The sequence below is a fragment of the Anolis sagrei genome, chromosome 10, assembly GCF_037176765.1.
Source record: "Anolis sagrei isolate rAnoSag1 chromosome 10, rAnoSag1.mat, whole genome shotgun sequence".
Lineage (NCBI taxonomy): Eukaryota > Metazoa > Chordata > Lepidosauria > Squamata > Dactyloidae > Anolis > Anolis sagrei.
This window is the reverse complement of record NC_090030.1, coordinates 9,521,678-9,534,626: the sequence shown is the minus strand read 5'-3', so window position 1 is coordinate 9,534,626 and position 12,949 is coordinate 9,521,678. Positions and strand designations below refer to the sequence as shown.

General features: G+C 44.1%; 1 protein-coding gene across 1 annotated transcript in view; it reads left to right on the top strand.

Annotated features, from left to right (window-relative positions):
* The window catches only part of PCDH19 (protocadherin 19), a 232,677-nt gene extending 219,730 nt beyond the window's left edge, over window positions 1-12,947 (top strand). The window contains 1 exon segment of the mRNA XM_060756385.2: window positions 3,412-12,947. Within this exon segment, the coding sequence (XP_060612368.2) occupies window positions 3,412-4,001 (590 nt within the window). The 3' untranslated portion in view covers window positions 4,002-12,947.
* Window positions 12,948-12,949: the final 2 nt, after the last annotated feature.

The following is a 12,949-nucleotide window of genomic DNA, read 5'->3' as shown; positions in this document are numbered from 1 at the left end:
GCTCGAAGAGCCAGGTCTTAACCTTTTTGCGGAATGTTAGAAGGGAGGGAGCCAATCTTACATCCCTGGGAAGGGTGTTCCATAGCCGAGGGGCCACCACTGAGAAGGCCCTGTCTCTCATCCCATCAAATGTATCTGTGAATAAGGTGGGACCGAGAGCAGGGCCTCCCCAATAATAATAATAAATAATAACACTTTATTTGTACCCAGCTACTATCTCCCCAAGGGACTCGGTGCGGCTTACATGAGGCCAAGCCCAAATACAACAATATAAGCAATTAAAATAAAAACATGTACAATAAAATAATGAAACATTAACAATAAAACAACACACAATTAAAACTGTGGGAAGGCCAAATGTAAAATTAAAATTGAAAATAATGTTGGAACATGGGGGAAAAAGTGATGGGGCGTTTGTGGAAAACATACAAGCAGACCTAAAAAAAATGTAAAGTGCTATGGAATCATTATTCTGGGAAGGCACACTGGAACAACCATGTCTTCAAGCTCCTCCTAAAGACTGCCAGAGTTGGGGCCTGCCTGATGTTCTTAGGAAGTGAGTTCCAGAGTCGAGGGACCACCACCGAAAAGGCCCTCTCTCTTGTCCCCACCAATCGTGCCTCCCCAAATGATCTTAAGGTCCTAGATGGTTCATAAGGAGATATACATTTGGATAGGTAAGCTGGACTAGAACCGTTTAGGGTTTTATAGGCTAAAGCCAGCACTTTGAATTGTGACCAGTAGCAGACTGGCAGCCAGTGGAGCTGGCACAACAGAGGAGTCGTGTGCACCCTGAGTGCCGCTCCCGTTAGCAACCTGTCTGCCGCTCGTTGAACCGTTTGGAGCTTCCAGACAGTCTTCAAAGGGCAACCCCACGTAGAGAGTGTTGCAGTAGTATTTGTCAGTACCTCTCCCTAGGCACATTTGGAGCTGCAATTTTGTAAGCAGAGGGATAGAGATCAGTAATAAATATTGTTCAGCACTGTTCTCAACCTTGAATTCTTAGGCCTGTTGGAAGAGGGGGCTGAGACAGTTAAATGATCATGTCGCCCATTAAAACCTGTTGTGTTTGTAAGTGCAAACAACTCAGGGCTTGTCTCTTCTCAATCCCATCTAAACTGCTCCCATTTTCAGTAACAAGAGCCAGGGATTTGGGAAGTGACATTTCAAAGTGTTCTTTTATTGCAACGATTCCCACCTCCCCCCACTTTCCCTCCACAGACACACAACACCCTTTTATTATTATTTTAGCAGGTTGAAGTTCAACCTTTGACAACCGAGGTGCCGTTTGGAATTTCTGCTGCTGTTGCGACTGCTGTCAGAACAAAAAGCTAAAGGGAAACAAGTTACGATGGGAAATAAATTAAGCCATGCTCGGTCTAGGTATGGGTGCACGGAGTCAGCGTTTTCTTCATCCCAATGCCAGCGCTAAAGGCATGCTGCTTTAAACCTTGCTCGACATGAGATATTCAAGTATAAACTCCAACCCAGGCGATTAATTTTGCTAGCTCCTCTTTTTTTCCCCACATCTGAGTTGATTTGTTCTTGATTTCCTGCAGAACTGCAGAGGCATTTGCAAATTCTGTGGTGCCCGAGAGCCGATCTAATATGTCTTACATTGAAACAGATAAGAAATGATATCTGGTGGAACAAGCACAAAACTAAGCAGTATTAATTTTACTGATGGTACAATCATAAAAGCATTAAGAGAGCCTTGCTGAATCAGAGCCACATGCCTTCAAAAATGCTATTTCGGGGCAAAATGAAGCCCAAGAGTAGAAACTGGTTCTTGATGGAGCAAAATGTGATGGACCAGCTGTGTCGTCCAATTCCTTCTAACTCAGTGTTCCTCAACCTGGGGGCCGGGACCTCTGGAGGGGTGGCGAAGAGGTGTCAAATGGGTCGCCAAGGACCACCAGAAAACAGTATTTTCTGTTGGTCATGGGGTCCTGTGTAGGAAGTGTGGCCCAGTTCTATTGTTCATTGGTCATTGGTTCAATTCCATCATTGGTGGAGTTCAGAATGCTCTTTTATTGTAGGTGAACTATAAATCCCAGCAACTACAACTCCCAAATGTCAAGGTCTATTTTCCCCAAACTCCACTAGTGTTCACATTTGGGCATATTGAGTATTCATGCCAAGTTTGGTCTAGATCTACCATTGTTGGAGTCCACAGTGCTCCCTGGATGTAGGTGAACTGCAGCTCCAAAACAACATCAATGCCCACCATTGACTTCAGGTCTGGGCAGGTTAGGACCTAGATAGGAAATTGCCTTTATTTATTTCGTGTCAAAAGTATTGCATAAATAAGTGTAAAAGCTGATAAAATAGAGGGAACACAAAGTGCAAAATTATTTTTGACCAAAAATGGGGGACAGCAACCACATTGTAGCTTTAAACAATTCTTCCTCTGTGCATGAGTCAGGGCATTGTGGGCAAGCATACAGATGTGGAGTTGTTTGTTCTGCTCCACGGTCACACAAGGTGGAGGATTCTTTTAGGTAGTGCCGTTTTGCCAGGTTGTCTTTTGATCCGAACTCTTCACTTCTGAGTCTGTTCAGGGACTTCCAAGTTGCCCATTCATGGTTTGCCCCTGGAGGAAGACCCTCGGGTGGGGGGGGGGGCATCCATTTGGGATTTCCTGCTTTAGCTTCCCAGAGGGATACTCTTGCTGTTGATGGAGGAACATTGAGAGGAGTGGTGGTTCTCATGAAGCTTTCCCTTAATTTGAATCTACTGGGAAGAGGCTGATAGCCATGTAGTGGGTGGCTTTCATAGTGTGCAACCTTATTTCTTTTCCCAGTTATCAGCAACTTTCTGTCACACATCAGCGGAAGCAATGCCAGCTAGCTTATAGAGTCTTTCAACGGGTATAGGTTTAAGACATCCTGTGATTATTCTGCATGTTTCGTTCAGTGCTATGTTGACCTGCCTCATGTGAGCAGACTTGTGTCAAACAGGGCAGGCATACTCAGCAGTTGAGTAAGACAAGGCCAGGGATGATACTCTTATTAGGTTGGGGTCTGCACCCCATGCGCTGCCAGTAAGTTTCTGCAGTATGTTATTGCATGCAGCTACTTTGTGCTTGGTGTTCATGCAGTGTTTCTTGATGTTAGTGCTTGATCTAAGGTGACACCGAAATATTTAGAATGGAAACAGTGTTCGAGCTCTTGGCCTTCCCAGGAAATTGCCTGAGAATGCTATGTATGCTGACTTGATTTTCAGGACAGAAGAAATGTGGGATATATGTGCAATAAATAAGAAATTTCCGCAGGATTTTGTAGTTTCATTTGGCAGCAGGCCTTGGAACTGTGCGTCAGCAAGTAAATTTTTTGGACTGGATGCAACAACTCATGATATCATAAGCCCTTTTTTTTCTCCTTTCCCTTTTGTGTCGTCTTCTCTCCATAGATCAGAGTGAAGGGTTTCATTGCCGGGAAGAGTGTCGGATCCTTGGCCACTCTGATCGTTGCTGGATGCCCCGGAATCCGGTCCCCAGCCGAGCGAAATCCCCCGAACATGGAAGAAACGTCATGTCCCTTTCTATAGAAGCCACCACTGTGGATACAGAGCTTTACGAAGACTGTGGCGCCAAGAGGACTTTTGCGACGTTTGGCAAAGATGGGAGCGAGCCTGTCTCCGAAGAGCGGGGCCCGGTCAACGCAAAAGGTAAAAGGACAGTGGATCTCCCCCTCTGTAGCCCCAAAGTGAACGGCGCAGTCCGGGAGGCAGGGAACGGCTGCGAGGCTGTGAGTCCCATCACGTCGCCTGTCCACCTGAAGAGCCCCTTGTCGAGCAAATCAGTGTCCTTCAGCAAAACGCACTGCCCGGCAAACCGTGACCTGGAATCGTTTGTAAACAATGGCCCTTCTCGGCCCATGGAGGCAGAGCCGAGAGGCGCAGACAGTGAAAACATAATGCATGAGATTAACCCTCTTCTGCAAGAATGTAGAGAGAAAGACTCGCCCGGCGTGAAGAGGCTAAAAGACATAGTACTCTAAAGCCACACCGGAGAGGAGGGGACGCGGGGCGGGGGCAGTACAGGGCGTATGTATTGTTTTTAACAGCTTACTGATGGTTCACACATTTGCTGTAATTTAAAAGCTTTCCCTAAATGTATTGTTTATAAAATGAAGCTATCCTTCATGTGACAATCCCACTTGGTTCAACAGGGGGCAGGGGCGTTGGTCAGAGCAAAGCGAGCACCCTTTCTTCCCCAGTTTTCCTGTGTCTGGAGTGGCGGAACGGTGGCCGTTTGGTGAATGGAAATATTGTCGAGAAAGTATTTTGAAATTATATATTTTTGTAGCTCAAAACCTCTAATGTGAAATCCCATTCTATATGAAGAACTGAGTTTTTTTTTCATGTCAGGAGCAACTTGAGAAACTGCAAGTTGCTTCTGGTGCGAGATAATTGGCTGTCTGCAAGGATGTTGCCCAGGGGATGCCCAGATATTTTTGATGTTTTACCATCCTTGTGGGAGGCTTCTCTCATGAAAAGCATACTATGAAAAAGGCACTGAATGCCCCTGTTTATTTAACCTGCCCCTTATTAGAATCATAGAATTAAAGAGTTGGAAGAGACCTCATGGGCCATCCAGTCCAACCCCATTCTGCCAAGAAGCAGGAATATTGCATTCAAATCACCCCTGACAGATGGCCATCCAGCCTCTGTTTAAAAGCTTCCAAAGAAGGAGCCTCCACCACATTATTAAATCAATAGGAGCCCTCGGTGGCACAACGGGTTAAACCCTTGTGCCGGCAGGACTGAAGAGCGACAGGTTGGAGGTTTGAATCCGGGGAGAGCGTGGATGAGCTCCCTCTGTCAGCTCCAGCTCCCCATGCAAAGGAGACATGAGAGAAGTTTTCTACAAGGATGGTCAAATATCAAATGATCTGGGCATCCCCTGGGCAACGTCCTTGCAGACTGCCAATTCTCTCACACCAGAAGTGACTTGTTTCTAAGTCACTCCTGACATGAAAAATATATATAAATAAATGGGGTGCCCATTCCTCATGGCATAACAGCAAACTGGGAAAATTTCTGTTTTGGTATCAGAGCTCTATAGAGCTGTGGCTTGTGAGTTTTCACCCTGAACCAGAGCTAAATGTCTGCTTTGAGGATGTTGCTCTTTTGCAATGAACCGCCCCTGCCTTTAGAATCCTTTTGCTGCCACTTGCTTCTCTGTACTATTATTGTATTTGGTATTGCAAATTCCTGTATGTCTAGTGATGGAAAAGGCTTTGAAGTTTCTTGGTTCCTTTTTTTGGGTGGTGGTTTTTCTACAAACAAACAAACAAAAAAATTGTAAAAACTTGGGGAAAAAATGCAAAAGTTAGAGTGAGTCTTGTCACTGCTTGTCATTTTGCCAAATGTTTCTCTTTCTTTCCCCATCATTGTGCAGCGTTTCTTTCCCATGTCATTTCGGGGTTATTCTGGCATCTCATTTGCAACTGTTAGATACACATGCTGAAATTTTTATGAAATCATTTCTTTTTTCCCCCCCTTGCAGTCTCAAGGAAATATGAAGCATAATTTCTCTAAAAGTAACACTGATTTCCAGGAATGAATGTTTTCTGTTTTTTTGAAAACTATGTCGGAACCAGAAGAGGGGAAGGATGCTTCTCAGCTTAATGCGTATCCACTGCCACACTTCCATGACTTAAAATATTTCTCTCATGTTTAAATGCATTTGCTCCATCCATTGTCCCATTGGTGTGTACCATTGCCACACTAGTGATGCTCATTTAGTTAGCTAAAGCCACTGGTATCTTAATGCTGTATAAGGTGGCTCCCTTAATGTTTTCAGATGGCATCTCCGATGGTGTGTTATTGTTGACTATGCTGGCTTAGACTTATTGTTCCACAAGTTTATATGGGAGACATCTATAAGTAGACATCATGCTGACATAAGTCTATGGGCTGACATCATGCATAAGTAGAGTCCTGGCATTATAGGTTAGTCTTTTTTCTTAGAGGCATTGTTCCTGAATCCACCTCTTCTCGTTGTGTTTATGTCGACACAGTTCAGTTTCCACACTTTCTCAAGGTGTAAGCAGTCATAGGTCTTGAACTGTAGTTTCTACTAGCCCTAAACAGCATGGCCAACAGCAGTCCAACAGCATCTGGAGAGCCATAGTTGCCCAATCCTAGGCTATATTCATGATTGTCTGAGTTCCCATCCCAAACATGTCCAAGCTTTTCAAGGGATCCCAAATAGTGGCCTTTGTTCATGACTATACCAGAGATGTCTAAACACCTAGGTCAGTGGTTCTCAACCTGTGGGTCCTCAGGTGTTTTGGCCTACAACTTCCAGAAATCCCAGCCAGCTTACCAGCTGTTAGGATTTCTGTGAGTTGAAGGCCAAAACACAGGTTGAGAAGCACATGAAATACAGCCCTTCCCAATTCCCTCCTTATCAGGTGACATTGGACTACCCCTTTTACTTCAAGGCACCCCACCCACCGTCCCTCAACAGGTCCCCAACTTCCAGTCACTAAATAAAAAGGAAAATAAAAAAGATTCAATTGTTACACCGATAGAGGAGGCGGAACTGAGATTGGCTGCCACTTGCTTTCGTATCGGGCAGGTTTTCGTACCAGGAGGGCCCTTCCCGTTTCAAGTACCCGAACAAAATTGAGAAACCGGATTGACTGAAGGAATGGCTAAAAACAGATCGGGGCAGAAGTCTACTGGACAAGCAATTCTATATATGTCTGCTCAGAGTTAAAATCAACTGTGTCCAGTGGGAGTTTTCTCCATAGGAAGTGTGTTGTAGGATTGCAGCTGTACTGGCTGAGGCAGTGTCTCTATCATTTGAAGCAAACTAATAGCTGTATCCATATCTTATGAGTTAAGTAGAGTTCTGCAGGGTTAAATTGTCTGACCTTTTGATCAGAAGGGTTGCCTCAGCCTCCCTGCCTCCTCTGAGCCTAGTTGCCATCTTCATAGTCCTTTTGGGCGGGGAACTGATTTTCCCAGGAGTTGTGTTGCTTTTCAAATGCAAGGTATACAGACATGATTTGGCCTAGAGAGAATCTGCTAGTTTCCCAAAAAACATGCACATGGTTGAGTTATTTTTTCGTGTCAGGAGCAATTTGAGAAACTGCAAGTTGCTTCTGGTGTGAGATAATAGGCCGTCTGCAAGGACATTGCCTGGGGAATGCCTGGATGTTTTACCATCCTTGTGGGAGGCTTCTCTCATGTCTGCATATGGGGAGCTGGAGCTGACAGAGGGAGCTCATCCGCACTCTCTGTCGGCTCCTACTCGGTTGAGATGAAAACGGATGTGATGGAATCAACATGGGCTGCAGGCAGTTTTGGAGTCTTCTTGGTGCAATCGGTGAGAGGATCAGTGCCCAGTCATAGTTCTGCACCTAATCCATACTTATTTCATATCGCTCCAATATTTGCAGAGGTGAAATTAATTTGCCTTGCCGCAGGGAATAGGGATTCTACTCAATCAAATAGAACCTTGCTGAACGTAGCATTTGTTGGACTTTCTTAGTTGGTCTGTAAATTGTTTGTAGGTTGTGTTTCCTCATCCTCAACCTTGTTTTGTTCCCCACTGGAGATTTTCAGGGAGGGCTTGGCCGTTGTTCTTTCTCCAAACTCCTGCATTTGAGAGTATTTTTCTTTTTGCCCTGGAACATACTTCTGTGGGCGCCGAGATCAGTGGGAAAGGAAATATATTGCTGTTTCAACACTTGCACTGCCAATCAACAGAAAATAATGGTTTCTAGAGAAATAATCTTCCTGGCTCTAACCTATCTTGATATAAAAAAAATTTAGTCACTTTTGATTTATTTAAATTAAAAAAAATGGCTACAGGAAAAAAACAGCCTCCAATCTTTATCGTCCCGAAAATCAAATAAGCTGGAGTAATTTCAGTAGAGAAAATGGATAGGGCCTGGTGTTCTGCTTTTCCATGCAGTTCTCTTAATTTATAGACTGTCAATGTGTTTTATTTGCCCAGTAATTTGAAACTTTGTGTTTTTGAAAAAAGGAATTTGCAATGAAATCACCCCACACACACGCTTCTAATTGATGTGGCTTATTATAAACTCTTGGAGACACAGCCGCTTGGGAGATCCAATCCATGGAAATTGCCGGTGCAAAGAACCGGGGAAAATACATTTGCAAAAGGCATGCTGTGTGATCAAAGAATGCGTATGGATAGGGACTGGGCACCAGATGAACATGAAGGACAGGCCGGGGGCTTGTTTCAGAAAGTGGGAACATATCTCTGACCAATTAAAAGCCCCTTGGCATTTGTATTGCTTTGTAAGCAAAGACATTGCAGTTTGGGTTGCTGTGAGTTTTCCGGGCTGTATGACCACGTTCCCGAAGCATTCTTTGCTGACGTTTCACCCACATCTAAGGCAGACATCTACTAACACTGAGGCCTACTAACATTGCAGTTTACCTCATCTCAGAATGAAATCTCTTCATACTGAGAGCAGCTAACACTGAGGCCTACTAAGCTACAGGCACACCTACTTATATTGAACTGCAGCTTTTGTGAGTCATTGCATCCATTTAACATTTTCAGTGTTAAATGAAAGTGTTACTGAAAGTGTTAAATGGATGCAATGACTCTGTGCCGGCAGGACTGAAGACTGACAGGTCGCAGGTTCGAATCCGGGGAGAGGCAGATGAGCTCCCTCTATCAGCTCCAGCTTCTCATGCGGGGACATGAGATAAGCCTCCCACAAGGATGATAAAAACATCAAATCATCCGGGCGTCCCCTGCGCAACATCCTTGCAGATGGACAATTCTCTCATACCAGGAGCAACTTGCAGTCCTGAAACAACAAAAAAACAAACAAAAAACAACCACTTTCAGTGCTTAACTCACATTTTTGTAATTAAAAATACCTAGTTAATGTTTAATATTTCTGACATTCTCTCCTGACCTTTCGCCCACATCTATGGCAGGCATCCTCAGAGGTTGTGAGATCTGTTGGAAAATAGTGAGGTTTATATACTTGTGGAATGTCCAGGGTAAGAGAAAGAACTCTTGTATGCTTGAGGCAGGAGAATTCCAGACAAGAATTAATCAGGGCTAGCTAACACCTCCCAACAAAGGATCCCCCAGGCAGCAACCAGCCAGGCTTTGAAGCTGCAAGGCAATTAAATGCTAATCGGGGGGGGGGGTATTGCAACATTCACACCTGCCTCCAGCAGACAAGAGTTCTTTCTTCCACCTTGAACATTCCACAGATACATAAACCCCACTTGCCCAGTTTCCCACAGACCTCACAACCTCTGAGGATGCTTGCTATAGATGTGGGCAAAATGTCAGGAGATAATGCTTCTGGAACATAGCCAGACAGACCGGAAAACTCACAGCAACCCAGTGATTCCAGCCATGAAAGTCTTCAACAACACACATTGCAGCTTGTTCTTCTAATGCTGAAGCGGGAAATTTTTGACCCCCCAGATTCCTATGAAGCGTTGCCTCTGGTTTAGGATTGTAGACCAAAGCGTCTGGGGAGCAAAGTTTCCCTGCCTCTAATACAAGGAATACTGTCCCTTTCTCTATCTCTCCAGACAGCCTTGTGTGCAAGCATCTGTCTACCTGCAGCTCAAAGCATTTTCCCAGTTAAGAGGCCAATATGAATGAACATCTGTTGCTTTCCTTGTCAACATCTCCCACGGTCCAAACCCTTGCAACTTTTCTCACCATCGCCAGTGACAATCTGGCTGTCAGATTTTTCTTAACACTGTATATGGATTGTAAAGAGCAGGGAAAAAGAGAGGCATCTTGTTGCAGAAAAACAGGTTGATGCTGCCTTACTGTATGTCCATCCAGGCTAGTACTGTTCAGCTCCAACTCCCATCTGCTCTACAGGATCTCAGGCCAATGCATGTTTTTGTGATCCCCTGCTATAGCAGATCCTTTGGAGATGCCAAGGACTTAATTTGGACCCTTTGTGGCTTTTCACCTTGGCCCTTCCAGTGAATATTGATGACTGTTCATTCAAGAGGGAGACAAAATAAGCCAATGCTCCGTGAGCTATTAGTAAGAGAGCCCCTGGTTGGGGAAGACTGCACATTAAGAAGAGATTTATGTGAAGAATCTACAAGTTTCCTCCTTGTTAAAATGTCATTTCTTAAAAGCTATTTTATTTTCCTCTTGTTTAAGGGTAATATCGATGAATTAACCTGGCCTTGATTCAGCTTCCTGCGGAGCTTTGACTGTGTGCGTACAACTGCCTGGGTTTGAAAACGGTTGCTGCCATTCCTTCCGAAAAACACCAAAAACAAGCTGAGAAGGGGAAACGAACAAGAGACTGCTTTCAGTCTCTTTGGGCATGAAGAAATAAGAGTGCTACTATGCATCTTGTTTCATGAACACATCCATACTCCTGGTGCAGTGCCAGGAATGCTTTTTGTAGGTGGACAGGACTCGGATATATTCCCTATATTAAGGAGAAAAACAAGATAGAAATTTATTTATTGTATCAGAAGCAAACTAAGGGTACAGTTGTAACGTATGTAAAAAAAACCCCACAAAGTTAAAAACTTGGCATTATACTAAATGTCCTTTGACCAGTAGCTGGCCACTTGGAGTGCCTCTGGTGTTGCTATAAGGAGGTCCTCCATTGTGCGTGTGGCAGGGCTTAGGCTGCATTGTAGTAGGTGGTCTGTGGTTTGCTCTACTCCACACTCGCATGTCGTGGACTCCACTTTGTGGCCCCATTTCTTAAGGTTGGCAGGATAGAAATAAAGTAAGTTAAAAAAATGAATGCACAGAAATGGGGAGCAAGATTATGTTGAGACTACTTGCCATCTTGCTTTAACTCAGTGGTTCCCAAACTTTTTTTGACCAGGGACCACTCTCCAACATTAGTACCAAAGGGGTTACAAATTGGTTTTTGGTCAACTTTAGATTTGGTTTGGTTATTTGGGGTGCTGATTCAGAAAATTACATTGGATAGACCACATCAGCTCTAGTTTCTGATACAGAACATATGCCATCCAGTAGTCACCATCTACTCATCTCCAGGAACCATATTTAATAAGCCTCGGCACTATAAGAGCATTTCGTGAGACTAGTCGCTCTCCTGGCAACAGTGTAGTAATGGTGAGGCCGTGGACCATATTTTTGTTCTTGCAGACCACTGGTGGTCCACGGACCACAGGTTGGGAACTACTGCTCTGACTGTGGCTCTCTGGGGTTGTGAACAGGACTCTCTCAGGCATATTGTGGAAAGGTTGGGGATTGAAATTGGGATCTTTTCTATAGAAAGCCCTAGAACTCCCTCTCTAGCAAGGAGTTCTTCATTCATTTCATCTGGAGGGCACAGGTCAGAAGTCAGATTCCTTTAAAATGTTTGGGCCAGAGTATAATTCAATATGTTATGCTGACTGTGCTCATTAGAGAACGCATACATCAGGACAAGCGACCATGATCCTCCAAAGTTGTTGGATTGCATGTCCATCCCTTCAGCCCAAGCAAGCATAGCCACAGTTTGGGTGCGAGATTATGAGAATTGCATCTGGAAGGCCACAAATGATTGGCCTCAATTCTCGTTCATAACCTCAGCCATCTTTTGCTTGAGCTGTTTATCCTCACTGTGATCAAAGACGGGATTGCATTTTTCTCCACTTGCACCATTTCCCCATCATTTCAATTTAGGAAAGTCATTTTAACGTGCTGCCCTCGCTCCCCTCTTCAGTCTGCCAAAATGTTTCCTCCTGTCCATCTTGCTTTTGCTTACCTGTTGAATCAGTTGGGTCTTTTTTTTTGTCTGCCAGGTAGCATGGGGTTTTTCTTTCCAGCAGTGCTTTCTATGCACAGTAGTAATTTAATCAATGCCTATTTTCTGACCGTCTGGCTCCGAGGGTCCCATAACAAGAGTGAATTTAAAGGCTGTTCATTTTGCGAAAGTGGAAGAAAAAATACCTCCCGCGTTTTCCTTTTGTTTGCTGGGTCAGCTTTTGGGCAATCCTTTTCATGAGTCAAATCATTCTTCACCTTCCCAGGAAAATCAATTTCGGTTGTGTTTTGATTGAAATTTACAAGGTATTGGTGTGGGGAAGGTTGGTAAAAGATGATTCATGGCTAGGGAGAAACTGGAGCCTTTAACCGTACTGTCAAGAAGAGACTGTTGCCATTTCCCTGTGTTCTTGTGAAGCTGGAGATGGCCTGTGATGTGAATCACATACACACATATTGTGATGAAGTGGATTCCGTTTTGCGTTCTTTCCGTTTTCTTTTTCCAAATAGGAAACAAGTTGTAAAGAACACATTATCCAATTAGTATGTTGACATTACTCTTAAGAGAGGATTTCTTTTTCAAGAAGGGAGAAAAAAGAACCTAATTGCAAATGGGAACTTCATTTGTTGATCAATGCGGAGAATTGATTATCATGTTGGTACAGCTGCATTTGCAGCGTTTCGGTAATCACTGATCCAATGTAGAAGTTGCTTTCACTTCAGCAGAGGAACCCCAGCAAAAACGTCACCATGGCGTTGGTGAGAATGGATTTCTTCCTGGCATCAGCTGATGTTCAGCTGGTTGAAGCTGGGAAAATGTTGCCTTTAGGACCAAGAGCAGACCTGGCGGAGGTTGCCTTCTTCAACAACGGATGGCCACCCAGCACCAACCCAATGCTCAGGTCAAAAATTGTAGAAATTTTGGAGTCTTATGGCAAAGAGACACGTCACGATGCCACCAAATCCGCACTGCCTCCCCAACTGAGGAAAGGTTCCTGTGCGACTCAAGTACACTTTGCTTCCTCATGGTCGTCTCTGTTGCTGAACATATGAAGAACAAAACTTATTGTATATGCTGATATGTATGTTATGTACATTTTCACAGTGATTGAATCATTGTAAACAAGGGGGAAATGGGGGGAAAAAAGAATCACCATGCTGTCTATTTTATGAAGATGATAAAGCAGCTTTATTAAATTATTACAACTCTGTTTCAAAATAATG